Below are 17,079 nucleotides of genomic sequence, written 5' to 3'. Positions count from 1 at the left end.
AGTGAAAGCTTGCAGCAGATCGTGAGCTCACAGAGGACTGACACCGGCTTTGAGCTAGACAATACGCACCTCGCCACGGGTTACGAAATTGGTTGGTTGATTTGCTCAAGCGATGTAAGGAAATCACTGAGAACCTAAATCAGGATGGCCGGACGCGGGATTGAACCGTCTTCCTCCCGAATGCGAGAGTTAGTACTATTGCGCAGTATGAACTATGTCTCCGCATTAATGACGGACCTTGCCGTGCACCGTGGCTTACTTGCCTCAGCGATATGGATAGGGCACCATAGGTGCAACCACAACGGAAGGGCATCTTTGGAGAGCCCAGACAAACGTGATTCGTGAAGATGGGCAGCAATAGTCTGGATGACTGTATGGTCTGACCCTGTAACGTCAGACAGAATGATATTGCTATGCTGGAACAGTGTAAGGCTGAAAACAAGGCGAAACCAGAGCCACCGCTGCTCCCGAGGTGATGCAGCTCTGGCGTATGGTTAAATGACCCTTTTGGGTGAAATAATCCGCAGGTGAAATAGTGATAGCCCTCCCCCTCCCCCCCCCCCCCCTTCGGATTCAGAGACAGGGACTAGTCAGGAGGATGTCATCATAAAAAGTAAAACTCGCATTATACGCGTCGGCGTGTATAGTATGATATTTCTTAATCGCGCAGGTAGATTAGAAAATTTTAGAAACTGAAATGGATAGGCTGAAGTTAGGGATAGTGGGAATTAGTGAAATTCGGTACCAGAAGAAACAGTACTTCTAGTCAAATGAATACAGGGTCATAAATACAAAATCAAATAGGTATGAAACAGGAGTGAATTTATATAGGAAAGCGGGTAATTTACTATGAACAGCACAGTGGACGCATTATCGTAGCCACGATAAACACAATGCCAACACCCATTACAGAAGTACTAGTTTATATGTCAATTAGCTTCGCAGATAATAAAGATACCGCAGAAATGTATGATGACAGAAAACAAATTACGTGGACTCCGACCACAATATATTATTTATGAACTATAGATTAAAATTGAAGAAACTGCAAATTGATGGGAGATGCAACCTGGATAGATCGAAAGAATCGGAGATTGCTGAGAGTTTCAAAAATGGACTGAAGCATGGAGAAGAAATAAAAGAAAAAACGAATGGGAAGATTTGAGACGTGAAATATTGAAGGCAGCAGAAGATCAAATAGGAAAAGAGACAAGACCGAGTAGGAACGCTTGGATATCACAGAAGATACTCGCTGTAATTGATGAAAGAGGAAAAGTACAAATACAGCAATTGAAGAAGACGAAATGGAATGCGAACAGCTGGAAATGAAAGCAAGAGAAAGTGCATAATGTGCGAATCTTAAGTTGGAATGTCTAAAGGAAAAATGCAAGTCTATAGAACGATGTGCAACTGGGGGAGAGATACATATACGACATACACGAAAACAAGAGAACCAGAGAAGCATCTCTACAACAATCAAGAGCTCAGATTCAAAACCAATACTAAGTAAGGAAGAGAAACCTGAAAGATGGAAGGAATCTATATAGGGACTATACAAAGTTAATGAACTAATACACAGTACCATAGAAAGAGAACGGAAGTAGAAGAAGTTGAGATGGGGGATATGACGCAGCGAGAAGAATTTACAGAGCGCCGAAAGACTTAAGTTGAAAGAAAACCCCTGCACAGACGAAACTCACTCGCAGTTATTGAGATCCTTATGAAAGCCAGCCATTATAATATTATTCTGCCTGTTATGTAGCGTGTATCAGACAGGGAAGACACACTCAGACTGTATTATTTCAAATTCCAAAGAAAGGAAGTTATTAAAGGTGTCAGTATTACTGAACTAACAGTTTCATAAATGAAACTTCCTGGCAGATTAAAACTGTGTGCCCGACCGAGACTCGAACTCGGGACCTTTGCCTTTCGCGGGCAAGTGCTCTACCAAGTGAGCTACCGAAGTCGTGCTTCGATAGCTCAGTTGGTAGAGCACTTGCCCGCGAAAGGCAAAGGTCCCGAGTTCGAGTCTCGGTTGGGCACACAGTTTTAATATGCCAGGAAGTTTCATATCAGCGCACACTCCGCTGCAGATTGAAAATCTCATTCTAGTTTCATAAATCATTATTGCAGAACACTGACGCGAATTATTCACAGAATAATGGAAAAACTGGTAGAAAACGGCTTTGGGGAAGACGAGGTTGGGTTCTGGAGAAATGGAGGAACACACGAGGCAAAACTGACCCTACGACTTGTCTTAGAAGATACGTTAACGAAGAGAAAACCTTCGTTTATAGTACATGTAAACTTAGAGAAAGCTTCGACATTGTGGACTGGATTATACTCTTTCAAATTCTGAAGGTAGCAAAGACAAAATACAGTTAGTGAAAGGTGATGTACAACATGCACAGAAACCGGACAGGAGTTACAAGAGTCGATGGACATGAAAGGTAAGCAGAGGTTGGGTAGGGAGTGAGACAAAATTATAGCCTGTTTCTGACGTTATTCAGTCTGTACATTGTGTAAGCAGTTAAGGAAACCAAGAAAAATTTGGAGAATGGGTTAATGTTCAGGCCGAATGGCTAAAGGCTTTCAGGTTCGTCGATGACCTTGTAATTATGTCAGAGGATGGTTTCTGGTTAGCAATTAAATGGAATGGATAGTGTCTTGGTACGGTTTAAGACGAACATCAAATAAAGTGAAACAACGTAGTCGAATTAAATCATGCGATGACGAGAGAATTGGACTACAAAATGGGACACTAACAGTAGTAGATCAGTTTTGCTACCTCCGCAGTAATATGAGTGATGTTTGGCAAAGTACAGAGGGTATAAAATGCCGAGAATGACGTTTCTGAAGAAGAGAAACTGGCTAACATAGTGTGGTGTCACCGCCAGAAACCACACTTGCTAGATGGTAGCCTTTTAAATCGGCCGCGGTCCATTAGTATACGACGGACCCGCGTGTCGCCACTGTCAGTGAGAGCAGACCGAGCGCCGCCACACGGCAGGTCTAGAGAGACTTACTAGCACTCGCCCCAGTTGTACAGCCGACTTTGCTAGGAAAGGTTCACTGAGAATTACGCTCTCATTTGCCGAGACGATAGTTAGCATAGCCTTCAGCTAAGTCAACTGCTACGACCTAGCAAGGCGCCATTTATCCTTTGCTATGTATCTAATGAAGCATGTACAGTAACAAGAGCAATGTTCACCAATTGTGGATTAAAGTTAAGTATTCCAGCAGCTACCTACTTTTCTTTATAGCATTCATTACGTATCCTGTTTCAGACCTCACGCCAGCCTGCGTGAGTTTAAGCGCGTGCCTTTCGGTTACCCGTCACTGTGGATTGGCTGTCTTGCCAGTCCACAACACATAGAATGCAAATTTAAATGTGAGGAAGTCTTTTCTGAAGGTATTTGTCTAAACTGTGGTCATGTGCGGGAATGAAACGTGGACGACAAGCAGTTCAGTCAAGAAATATGGTGGTGCAGAAGAAAGGCGAAGATTAGGTGGGTAGATCGCGTAACTAATGAGAAAGCGCTCATTAGACCTTGGGGAAAAAGAAATTTATGGCTTTCCTTGACTTAAAGATGGGATCTGTTGATAAGGCCGAGGAGGGAAGCGTGGAAGAGCGATGGGCGGGATGGGGGAGTGGGGCCGCGAATTCATAGAGGAAGAACAAGAGACGTATACAGTAACCAGGTTCAACTTGATGTTATTTGGAGATGAAGAGATGTGCACAGGAAAGAGAAGTAAGGAGAGATGCATCAGCGTTGTACGTTTTGCACGAAATTGGTCGGGTTAATCGATGGGCAGGACACATGCTAAGCAGTTGAGAGTTTGTTTGGGGCCTTCAGATGTAACTGGGACAATTTACATTCTTCAAGCCTCTGCAGAGACACTTGCAAATAGCCGGCCGCGGTGGTCTCGCGGTTCTAGGCGCGCAGTCCGGAACCGTGCGACTGCTACGGTCGCAGGTTCGAATCCTGCCTCGGGCATGGATGTGTGTGATGTCCTTAGGTTAGTTAGGTTTAAGTAGTTCTAAGTTCTAGGGGACTGATGACCACAGCAGTTGAGTCCCATAGTGCTCAGAGCCATTTGAACTTGCAAATACTCGCGCAGTTTCAGTAAAATATCGAACTGTTCTGAAGTATTTATAGTAATTTTGCTACGGATGATGTGATGGTGGTCATCAGGAAATGAACTATGATGAATAATTAAAATTCACAGACAGGTGTAGAATTCATGGACAACGAATAGATATGATAAGATATGCTGATGATATAGCTGTCCTAGCTGAAAGAGAAGAAGATCTTGTAGTCCCACTGAACAGAATGGATACAGTTATGGGGGAAGAATATAATATGAGGATTAATAAAGCAAAAACAAAAGTAATGGCATGCGAAAATAAAGATCAAGTGAAAGTCCAAGTTCATGTAGGCAATGAACTGCTTGAACAAGTTGATAAATTTACTTATCGGGGCAGTAATATTACCAGCGATGGAAGGACCAAGGCAGAAGTGAGAAGCAGAATTGCTCAAGCAAAGGCTGCTTTTAACAAGAAGAAAACCATCCTAACATCTAAGAGCATCAGCCTTGAAATCAGGAAAAGATATTTGAAATCATATGTGTGGATTGTGGCATGCTATGGATGTGAAACATGGACTCTCGGGACAGAGGAACACCAGAAGCTAAATTCTTTTGAAATGTGGTGCTATAGACGCATGCTCAAAATAAAATGTATCGACAAGGTCACAAACGAAGTGGTTCTGGAAAGAGCTGGTGAGAAGAGAAGCTTCTGGAGTTTCATTGTTAAAAGAAGAGTGCAATATACAGGCCATCTTTTAAGACATAAAGGGCTCCTGAACACAATCATAGAGGGATATGTCGAGGGAAAAAGACCAAGAGGAAGACCACGGCTGAAGTACATGGATCAAATCGTGAAAGATGTGGGATGTAACACCTATAAAGAAATGAAGGGAAAAGCGGGAAAACGCAGAGAATGGTGACAAGTTGCCATTGTAGCTGTTGCAAACCAATCCTTGGATTGACCACTACAGAAGAAGAAGAAGAATTAATACTGAAGTGGTAATCTACGAGTACATGGTGGGGAGCTCTTGAAATGACGATATAATGAGGAATGGTTTTACACAAGTATCACCTTAAAACATGAATAGCATTTTCTTCGTTTCATGAGCTGGCTTGTGGAACCATCTAAGTAGTGCATGAAGTGGGGTGGGAAGCTGGTCACAGAGAAAGCTAACGCCTATTGAAATGACATATTAGTTTTAAATGTTCCTAAAAGGCTTTGGTGATGAGTAGTGACTGAGTTTTCACTATTGTTTCAGACCACCTCCAGTGGATAGGTAATAAGCTTTCACAACCGAAGATTTCCAAGTCCAGCGAAACATTAAATAACAAGGTATTTCGTCCCGTTTGTAATCTTGGGTTTTCGTCCTGTTATTGTACTGTGCCTTAATCCACCCTGTGTAGGTAATAGAAAAGGTATTGTGATCGTAATCTAAGATAAGAAGCTGAAGCTCGATGGAGAAAGTAAGAGAAAGAAATGTCAAAGAACTGTTCCCGTCCCCAAGAAAATAAGTAATCTATTTATATCCTTCGTAAAAGGAAACTAGTGCACTGATAACGAGATCATCTATTTCAAGAATCGTTATATAGTAGAAAAAAGAGGAATAATTAAAAATCGCGAATGCAAACAGTTTTCAGAAATTTTATTTTCAAGGCGATATTTCCAGAAACACTTGATAGTCATTAAGAGGTAATAACATTCAAAAAGATAATTTATAGACACGTGATTTAACGCGAGGCTTTCTGCGGCAATGTAATAATTAGATAATATTTGACGATGTTTTCACCGTTGATGTGGCATTCTCAAACGCGCTAGGATAATTCGCGTAGCTGTGCAAAATCACTGTGCCAGGTTTCGTAGTGTTTTGCGCATTTACCCAGCCAGCAGAAGACCCGGGGTCGAGTCTTGGTCCTGTTACAAATCTCCAATCGTCGCTTCAGCCTTCATATATATATTTTATAAATTTTCTTAGTGTATTACGACATAAGTATCACCTGGAAGTACGTAGATTTGACTACTCAATTACTTACATGTACTGAAAATGGTTATTTGATCCAAAAGTTTATGTTTGTATCTAATCGCTTTGTTAGGCATACTTGATCTGTAGCGTTATCAACCGAACTGACAATTCCTATCCATCATTTTCCAGTTACTACGTCAGGTAGTAACGTCAGTTCATGCATCCTGCAGATATAAATATTAATTTTTGGGAATACAACACAAAGTTTTAGAGAATGATTTGACAGTGTCGCGCTTAAAACTGATAAACTACCTGGCTATCAATTATAAATCTCGTGGGGCTGTTAGCGGGTAATCCGCCCCATTCCCGATTCTTTAAAGAATCGAATCACTCTATTAGTTTAGTCGTTTTGAGTGGTAATGGGAAATCTGGAATGATTTCTTGAGAGGAAGTGAACATCTTAGTCAAGATCGCTTGAAAAGCAACTTTATTGTCGATTAAAGGTTTCTGTATGCATGGTTACCATCTTCAGATGTCGATAAGAGGTTATTACGCGTCTCCTGTACTAGCTGTTCCTAGCAATGTTTTAGAATGGGGACTTGTACTAGCTGTACACCAATGATGAACAATGAATAGCTAAGTCGCGGTTAAAACCACAATTCATAGAGTAATTCGCCACATGCTTGTGTCCCATACGAGACACTACTGTGTACTTCGTTGCAACCAGGGCACCGCTAGACTGACGCAACGAAGTACACAGTAGTGTCTCGTATGGGACATCAACGTGTGGTGAATTACTCTGTGTACTGTGTTTTTTTTTTTTTTTTGCCATTTCATTGTTCATCTCGTCCCTCACATAACTGGCAATGTTTTAGAATGGGGACATGTAAAGCCAGTATAGGAGACGCCTAATAACCTTTTATCGAGATCTGAAGGTGGTAACCATGCTTACCGAAACCGGTAATCGATAATAAAGGTTCTTCGCAAGCGATCTTAGCTAAGACGTTCACGTCCTCTCAACGAATATCTCCCATTTAAGAAAGGTTAGTTTTCAAGTATCTCTATGCTTGTGATGTGATATCTCACGAGAAAAGTGTAGTACAATGGCATAGATTTGCAAGTACATTCGGTAGTACAAACAGGTACTGTCTGTAAGATGTGTTGCGAATGGAGACGATAGTAAATAAATAACAAATTGAAACGTTATGTCAGATGGCGAATGTCTACCGTATGTATAGCGAAAAAACTATAAGTAACAAACTTTTTTTTTTCTTTCATCATTTTGTGTGGGACGTGGGCGAGAAAATTTTTCGAAAACCATTAAAACCATGCGAAAAGTCTGCTGGAGATCACTGAGCACTCTCATTCTCAGATACTGGATAATTATAGACTAGGTCAGGGGTTGACATGTAATTTTAGATGGGTCCAAATAGTTTTGAAAATTTTTATCGTGGTTCAGAAAAAAATCTTCATATTCCTCACAATTTTTTTTTTTAATTTTCACTCACAAAATAATATGAAATACAACAGACAGTCATACATGTATTCAAAAATCCACAAGGAAGCTCACATTCCTTACTAATTTTTTTATTTTAATTTTCATGCTCAAACTAACATGAAATGCAATAGACAAGCATATACGTATTTACAAAATTCAGAAAAATCTTATATTCCTCACTTTTTATTTTTATTTTCAGTCACAAAAATTTTGAAATACAACAGATAGCCATATCTTCATTAAAAACTCAATGGGAGAAATTTCATTTGCGGTCTTGAGCTAGTTTCTTAAAGTTATTCATGTGGGGAACAGCTTATGCCATTAGAGTCTAAATGGTGGACAGCCGTTAATCTTGAGCGGTACTTGTTCTTCAGTTTCAAATGTGTATGTGGAGCAAAACATAATAGCCACGAATGTGATTAATTTTTTGCAATTTTCATATTTTTCTGGGACATGTCTATTCAAAATTTCTTCAGCGGATGCAGCTTTATACGTTTGCAAGGAAATGTTTTCCTGCAAGTCTGGTATCTGCATTCGAAATAAAGGCTTTGAAAGGCAGGACTACTTCGCAACCACATCCGTCCATTCTGCCGCTGGAAAAGCTTCAAAAGGCGATGTTAAGAATCTCGACAGCTTCCCCATCTCTGAAAAGTCTTGGAATCTTGCTGCAAATTCCATCTTAAGATCTGACGTAGAATTTCACAATGTTGAAATGTCTATCCCAGAATTATTTTTTTACTCATAAATTGCTTGAAAGTGAAAATATTCTTGACTTGCAATATCTGTTTCAACGATAGCCAGCTTGCGACGAGAAAAAGACACACTTTGTATCAGATCATATACTAATTTCCCACTTCCTTGTAGCTCGGTACTGAGTGCATTTAAATGTTTCAGAATGTCTTCAAGAAAGCTGCAGCTAGCGTACTGCGTTCGTTTGCGAGGGACTCCCAATGGTTTCTTGCTTCCTGTAAATCCAAGTTTTCTAAGAAGAAGGTTACTTTCTTTATTTGGCAAAAACGTTTAAGCACTTAACCTTTACTTATCCACGAGCACCGTTGTACTGCAATAAGTCAGAATGCGCTGAACCTCACTCAGAAAGAAACTCTTTGAACTGTCTGTGCGAAGAACAGAGCTAGACCTCATTAAATTAGTCAACTTATCTACCAGCCCATTACTTCTTTCAGAATCACACTAAGTTTTCCACGAATTGCTGGTTGGTGAATTATGCAATGATAAGGTAGTAGATCAGCATTCTTACCTTTGATTCTGTTTATTAGTCCTTTTTCTTTGCCGATCGTCGCTGGGGCCCCGTCAATTGAAAGAGACACCATTATATCATAACTAATGATTGATTTTGTCATCAGAAGTATTGAATAAATCTTCTCAGCGAGTCTTCCCTTTTAACGGCAGTATCGTTAGCAATTGTTCCCTAAATTCGTTACTTCCAGTATCCAAGAATCGCACGAAAATGGACAATCGCTCTTCATCGACAACATTGTTTCATCTAGTGCTATGTCATAGCAAGTCGCCTTCTGCAGAAGTTCGAGCAAACTAATTTCATTGACATTAAGTTCGTCTTTTATTACTTCTTGTCTATAATGGAATACCTTGAATTGCGTCAACGACATGTTTTTCTCATCAAAACGTGCCACAGCCATTTCCATCATACATTTTTTTTTACTACTCAGAGTCTGAAAATGGCATCTGGTATTTGGTAAATGTCCAACACACACGAATCGCTGCTTCTACAGATTTTTCTTGCTCGGTCATAGAGAAAATTACGGCAGCATGCTTTTTTTTTCTTTTTCTTTTGAAAAGCTAGATATGCCTGGAGTTTTTCTTGACGAGCTTCATTACCCACAAGAAAATTTTTATGGAATTGCTGATGAGTTGTATCGCAGTGTCGCTTTAAACTGGCACTTTTAGCAAGAGCGACAGTTCTGTTCCACATGAGACAAACTGGAACAGCTCCATACCAATCAGGCTGGGTGAAACAATATTGTTCAGTGAAATCAGTCAAAAACGTCTTATTTTCAGCATCACCCTTGCGCCTCTTAGGATTCATGCAGATGCAAAAGAAACGTTATAATCCTCAATAATTCCGAAACGCTTCATGCGACAACGCAACAATTACTGAGGAAGTAACAATAAAATATGTGTACTTTATTTAGATTCGTTATTTATAAAAATACCGGCGCCCGACACGCAGCAAGTGCTGATGCACTGTAAAAGGAGGTACTTCGGTGTCAAAGTGTATCTCGCCGCACACCAATGGAACCGCGCCGTAAAGTAGCCGCGCTGCAAAGGAGGCGCTTCGATGTCAAAGATTCCCGCCGCCGAGTGAACTCGTCCAAAGTTTCATGAAGTAGCTTTAAGCTATTGTTCGAGTTACGAACAGGAGAATGGTGGTCAAATGTATATGCCTTCTCTTATTTAATGGAGGTTTCAGACGCTGCCAGAGTCTGAGATCGATTTATACACTGAAGAGACAAAGAAACTGGTACACCTCCGTAATATCCTGTAGCGCCCCTGCTAGCTGGCAGAAGTGTTGCAACACGACGTGGCACGGACTCGCATAATATCTGAAGTAGAGCTGGAGGGAACTGACCATGAATGCTACAGGGCTGTCCCTAAATCCGTAAGAGTGTGAGGGGGTGCAGATAACTTCCGAACAGCACGTCGCAAGGCATCACAGATACACTCAATAATGTTCATGTCTGCGAGGTCTGGTGGCCAGCGGAAGTGTTTAAACTTAGAAGAGTGATCCTGGAGCCACTCTGTAGCAAATCTGGACGTGTGAAGTGTCGTATTGTCCTGCTGAAATTACCCAGGTCCGTCGTAGCGCACAATGGACGTGAATGGATGCGAGTGATCAGACAGTATGCTTACATAAGCGTCACCTGTCAGTGTCGTATCTAGACGTCTCAGGGGTCCCATATCACTCCACCTGCACACGCCCCACACCATTACACAGCCTCCACCAAGTCACCTGATGACACGCAGGGGCAATGGATTCAGAAGGTTGTCTCCACACCTGTACACTTCTATCCGCTCGATACAAACTGAAACGAGACTCGTCCGACCAGGCAATATCTTTCCAGTCATTAACAGTCCAATGTCGGTTTTGCGAGGCATAAAGCTTTACAACGCGTAGTCAATCATCAAGGGTACACGAGTGGGCATTCGGCTTCGAACGCCCACTTCGAAGATGTTTCGTAGAATGGTTCGCATACTGACACTTGCTGACGGCCCAGCATTGAAATCCGTAGCAATTTGCGTAAGGGCTGCACTTCTGTAACGTTGAACGATTCTCTTCAGTCGTCGTTAGACTTGTTCTGGCAGGATCCTTTTCTGGGCGCAGCGATGTCGGAGATTTGATGTTGTGGCTTATTCCTGGTATTCACGGTACACTCGTGAAATGATCTTAAGGGAAAGTCCCCACTTCGTTGCTACCTCGGAGATGCTGTGTTCCATCGCTCATGCGCCGAATATAACACCTCTTTGAAATTCTCTTAAAACTGGATAACCTGCCCTTGGAGCAGCAATAACCGATTTAACAATTGCGTTCGACACTGATTGTCTTTTATAGACGTTGCCGACAGCAGCGCCGTATTCCGCCAGTTTATATATCTCTGTATTTGAATACGCATGACTATACTAATCTCTTTGGCCCATCAGTGTAATTATTCAGCAGTTAATTTTACACTGTTGTAAAAAATTACAAGAGTGACGCTGAAACGAATCGTTATCTACAGAAAAATATTTTTTAACTAATATGAGAACGTAATTTGTGCTTAAAACGTATTTTTCGCTGACCAGTTCTTGACCTTTTTCCAAAGCTGTTTCACAGAGGAAGACCGCACTGCAGTTCCTTCTCTAAATCCTCGCACAAACGAAAAAATGGCTGACATCGAAATAAGTGTCCAAGGAATAGAAAAGCAACTGGAATCACTCAACAGAGGAAAGTCCACTGGACCTGACGGGATACCAATTCGATTCTACACAGAGTACGCGAAAGCACTTGCCCCTCTTCTAACAGCCGTGTACCGCAAGTCTCTAGAGGAACGGAGGGTTCGAAATGATTGGAAAAGAGCACAGGTAGTCCCAGTCTTCAAGAAGGGTCGTCGAGCAGATGCGCAAAACTATAGACCTATATCTCTGACGTCGATCTGTTGTTGAACTTTAGCACATGTTTTTTGCTCGAGTATCATGTCGTTTTTGGAAACCCAGAATCTACTATGTAGGAATCAACATGGATTCCGGAAACAGCGATCGTGTGAGACCCAACTCGGTTTATTTGTTCATGAGACCCTTAAAATATTAGATACAGGGTCCCAGGTAGATGCTATTTTTCTTGACTTCCGGAACGCGTTCGATACAGTTCCGCACTGTCGTCTGATAAACAAAGTAAGAGCCTACGGAATATCAAACCAGCTGTGTGGCTGGATTGAAGAGTTTTTAGCAAACAGAACACAGCATGTTGTTATCAATGGAGAGACGTCTACAGACGTTAAAGTAACCTCTGGCGTGCCACAGGGGAGTGTTATGGGACCATTGCTTTTCACAATAAATATAAATGACCTAGTAGATAGTGTCGGAAGTTCCATGCGGCTTTTCGCGGATGATGGTGTAGTATACAGAGAAGTTGCAGCATTAGAAAATTGTAGCGAAATGCAGGAAGATCAGCAGCGGATAGGCACTTGGTGCAGGGAGTGGCAACTGTCCCTTAACATAGACAAATGTAATTTATTGCGAATACATAGAAAGAAGGATCCTTTATTGTATGATTATATGATAGCGGAACAAACACTGGTAGCAGTTACTTCTGTAAAATATCTGGGAGTATGCGTGCGGAACGATTTGAAGTGGAATGATCATATAAAATTAATTGTTGGTAAGGCGGGTACCAGGATGAGATTCATTGGGAGAGTGCTTAGAAAATGTAGTCCATCAACAAAGAAGGTGGCTTACAAAACACTCATTCGACCTATACTTGAGTATTGCTCATCAGTGTGGGATCCGTACCAGATCGGGTTGACGGAGGAGATAGAGAAGATCCAAAGAAGAGCGGCGCGTTTCGTCACAGGGTTATTTGGTAACCGTGATAGCGTTACAGAGATGTTTAGCAAACTCAAGTGGCAGACTCTGCAAGAGAGGCGCTCTGCATCGCAGTGTAGCTTGCTCGCCAGGTTTCTAGAGGGTGCGTTTCTGGATGAGGTATCGAATATATTGCTTCCCCCTACTTATACCTCCCGAGGAGACCACGAATGTAAAATTAGAGAGGTTAGAGCGCGCAAGGAGGCTTTCAGACAGTCGTTCTTCCCGCAAACCATACGCGACTGGAACAGGAAAGGGAGGTAATGACAGTGGCACGTATAGTGCCCTCCGCCACACACCGTTGGGTGGCTTGCGGAGTATAAATGTAGATGTAGATGTAGATGTAGACCTAACGCGGTCAAGGGCTGCGCCGCGGTCCGCCAATTGCCGACTGCTGGTGTAGGTGACACGCGCGCAGTGAGCACTCTGGCCCACGACACTTTGGTATTTGATATAATTTATTAAGGCTTAAATATATAATTTTACCTCTTAATAAGCAGATTTTTATTCACTCATATGGCTAGGGCTCCCTGTCGAGCAGACCGTTCGCCAGGTGCCGGCCTTTCAGTTTGACGCCACTTTGGGGACCTGCAGTACATGAGGATGATAGAATGATGATGAGTGCAGCACAACACCCAGTCCCTGGACGGAGAAAATTCCCCGACCCAGCCGGGAATCGAACCCTGGCCCAGAGGATTGGCAATCTGTCATGCTCGCCATTCAGCTACTGGGGGCGGACAATGAGCAGATTGCAACAACGTTTTAAATATGTAAATTCTGTTAGTAAATTTATGAAATTCTGGATATTTAGTTTTTTGCCGTTGGGAGTCGTTATGTAGGCAACCTGCAGCTAAGGCTGCGATCGGTTTACCCATTGAGTAATATGGACAGTCTGCAAGTGACTCACATAGCTTACAACAAAAGCATCTGCTGTCTCTCCTTACGACTAACAGTACAAACATAGGGAATTTTAAAGAACAGCTACATCAGCAATGAACGCCCCGGACTTCGCAGTAATTGCTGTGTGTTGCTGGGTTGCCTACCTGTGTGGATGCCGATGCGCAGCTTGAGCTGGTCGTGCGGCCGGTGGCGGATGGTGAATCCCCGCACTGCCTGTAGCAGCGCCAGCGCCATGCGAGCCACCTCGCGGGCGTGCAGCGTACCGTTCCGCACCGGCAGCCCCGACACCACCATGTACGCGTCGCCGATGGTCTCCACCTGCCGGGAAAGAGAGGCGTGAGTGCACATTCATCAAAGCATTACTTCCCCTGACAGTGCTTACAAGTCAAAACCAAGAATCGAACATGTTCATGCTTCTCTTTCATGCTATCTTTGGGGGACAAAATGAAACTTTCGGTACCATTTTCCACCTCAGACCCTGATTGTCTCCATCTAACTTAACCGAGGCCTCGGGATACCCTACGAATCAGTATCACACAAAAAAGATTTCGTATTCTCGTTCATTGTTTTCGACAAATAGCAACCTTCCCAGGATCATGGGCTTCTCTACAGACCCATCTGTCACCACAACTTTCATAATATGGGAGCATAATACATATTGTCAGTATTTTCTTCTCTTCCTATGTGTGTATGGCGCAATGTCACACGCCACAACATCATACGACACGGTTTAAAGCCGATTTCCAGTAAAGGTATGATCGGTTGACCTGTTTTTGGTCTTTTGACAAGTTCAGAATTCCTTCAGAATTTAGGTTTTGGGATTACTTTTACAATGCACACAGGCATTAAATTTTACTGAATTGAAAACAGTCATAACGATCGACATTCAAGAAATCGGTATCAACATATTAATCATCATATGTAAGCACTAGCTTATTGGTTGTTGAAAGCAAAAGGATTATCCACTACTGGCTTGCTGGACATTTCATAGCTTCACCAGAGCTGCGCTGGCTGTCATTTTCCAGTGTTCTTGTAGGACCTTCACAACTACCGTAGGGGGCTCGTGGTACACACAGTCCCCACTTCCTTCTCCTTGTGGGCAATCCGCTACTTCCTGCTATTGATAGTCTCCTACCATGTGGACCAAATGTTGGACTTGAGGGAGAGCAACAAGGATTTGACGTGGAAGATCAACTACAGATGCCATATTTACAGCCAGGCAACTAGTAGAAAGGAAACAGCAATTTGGGAAAGCTATCATAGTAGCGTTTATAGATATAAAAAAGACCTTGATGCATTTAGAAGGGAAGAGATATGGTAAGGTCTGAATAGACTGCTATTGTCAAAAGGAATGCAGCTCAGAAGAAGAAATTTGTACAACAAATAACAGTATTGCACTATAATAGATAGCAAGAAATCATATATGTTCGCTAAGGATGTGTGTTCTCTCGAGTGCTCTTTACTATAGTCATGGACAACAAAAATAAAGAAACTTCGCCAAGAATCAATATAAGATTGCATTAAAATCATAGCACATGCATATAATGAGATGATTTAGGAATAAAACGAGCAGAAATTAAAAAGAACAACAGAGACAATTGAAGAATAACACATGGAAATAAGCTTAGCAAACAATGAGGTAGTGAACATCAGCAGGAAAAATAAATAGTGAAGGTGGAATTTGTAATGGACAACTAATTAACGAATTAGATGTTTTACAATATCTGAGAAGTAAGTTAAACAAGAAAGGAAATATCAAGGACGAAATTTCGGAAAGGAGACACAATTGATGAAAATTTTATCATTATATATCTCATAAAATTAGAAATTGGAAAGTACTTGCGAAAGCCAAGTTGTAGTGTACAAGGCATATTACCTGCCAATTTTTACCAATGGATCAGAATGCTGGACTTGGGTAAAGAAAGATCTGAGCAGGCTACAAGCAACCGGGATGTGTTTTCTACCAGGGATCCTGGGTAAGACGACAGGAGATGTGATAATGATTGAAACAAAACTACACACCGTCAGATGAATCCCCTAAAAGAACTATGGAAAAAAATAGGCTGAGATGGCCTGCCCACATTAAAAGAATGTGACCAGAAAGACTTGCAAGAAGAGGTCTAGAATGTACAGAATCTGTGAAGGAGAGCAGTTGTAAGACGACGACAAGATGGGGAAGCCAGGTGACGATTGATGTGGACTGAAGAGGAGTGCAGTATGAAGAAATGCTGAACGGTAGACTCTGGGAGAAAAGAGAAGATCGGAAGGGGCTCTGGGAATGACCTGCATAAACAGAAACGTTTAGGGAAGAAGAAGGAGAAGAAAAAACATCGTGTATTTATGATATTTCAACGTTTTGTTGTTGGATATTCTTCTCATTTTAGTGCTACCGTTGATAATTATCTGTGAACTGCATACAATAGACTGACTACAAGGTTACGATTTAGACAGAATTCTGCTTATAATTATATCGTAAAGGCCTGTCTTCGTAATACTGGATGTTGAATGACACATCCCATGTACAATTTCCTTACAGCGAATGTCAACAATAAAAAGAGAAATATAATTGAAAGTTACTTCTAAAATAAAACATCGTAGGAAAGAAACCTCTTTGTGTCATAACTGAATAAGTAACCAGCTACCATACACTTTGTGAAAAATAGTTTAGGTCGATTGGCATTACTAGCTTCAGAATATCCCTAGTTCCTGAGGCTATTGCTAAACAGGGAAGTATTTTTATTTATTTTTTGTTTTTAGTCATCAATCTTCTGGCTGGGTCAATGTTCTCTCTTATGGCTCCGTCCCAGTTATTTGTTGGATAAATTGCAATTTCTGTTTTTGCCCATAGCCTTTACTCCCTACAGCTCCCTCAGGTAAAATGGAATTTAATCGATGATGCCTTAACACATGTCCTATCTTCCTGCCTCTTCTTCTTTTAAATGTATATCACATATTTCTCTCTTCCTCTATTCTGCAGAAAATCTCTTCATTTCTTATCTTCACAGTCACCCTGATTACCGACATCTCCCCACAGCACTACATCTGAAACGTTTCGATTCTGTTTCCTTCCGTTTTCCCTCCATAATTCATTTCTACGCAACGCCTTAATTTTGGACCTAAGTTATGAAAATTTCTAGCTCAAATTAAGACCAATGTTTGATACTAATAAACTTATTTTACACAAGAATACCCTCTTTGTCTCTTTCAGTCTGCTTTTTGTGTACTCCTTGCTTCGTGCGTCATACATTGCTGTCCTTTTAAGACAGCAGAATATCTTCACTTAATCTAGTTTGAGGTCTTCAATTTGATGATGATAAACTCATTGCTAATCTCGTTTCCGATACTCATGATCTTCGTACTTCTTCATTTTCTGTCAAACCATGTTATGTGCTAACTGAACTGCATCGTGTTCTGGAATTATTTTTCACTTACACAGAGATTAAAGTGTCATTAATGAACCTTATCATTGACGTTTCTTTTCATCCTGTATTTTACTACACTTCTGAACGTTTCTTGAAATAATGCCCATTAAGA

General features: G+C 41.5%; 1 protein-coding gene and 1 non-coding gene across 2 annotated transcripts in view; one reads left to right on the top strand and one right to left on the bottom strand.

Annotated features, from left to right (window-relative positions):
• Positions 1-17,079, bottom strand: part of LOC124613802 (atrial natriuretic peptide receptor 1-like) — a 459,276-nt gene that overhangs the window by 57,830 nt on the left and 384,367 nt on the right. The window contains exon 17 of the mRNA XM_047142525.1: positions 13,689-13,863. Within this exon, the coding sequence (XP_046998481.1) occupies positions 13,689-13,863 (175 nt within the window). The remainder of the gene's footprint in view (positions 1-13,688; positions 13,864-17,079) is intronic.
• On the top strand, positions 1,969-2,043 carry Trnas-cga. Its single transcript has one exon. It is a non-coding gene; the product is annotated as a tRNA-Ser (tRNA).

Source organism: Schistocerca americana, chromosome 4 (genome assembly GCF_021461395.2).
Source record: "Schistocerca americana isolate TAMUIC-IGC-003095 chromosome 4, iqSchAmer2.1, whole genome shotgun sequence".
NCBI lineage: Eukaryota > Metazoa > Arthropoda > Insecta > Orthoptera > Acrididae > Schistocerca > Schistocerca americana.
Note: the sequence above shows the minus strand (reverse complement) of the source record. Positions and strands in the feature narration are given on the sequence as shown.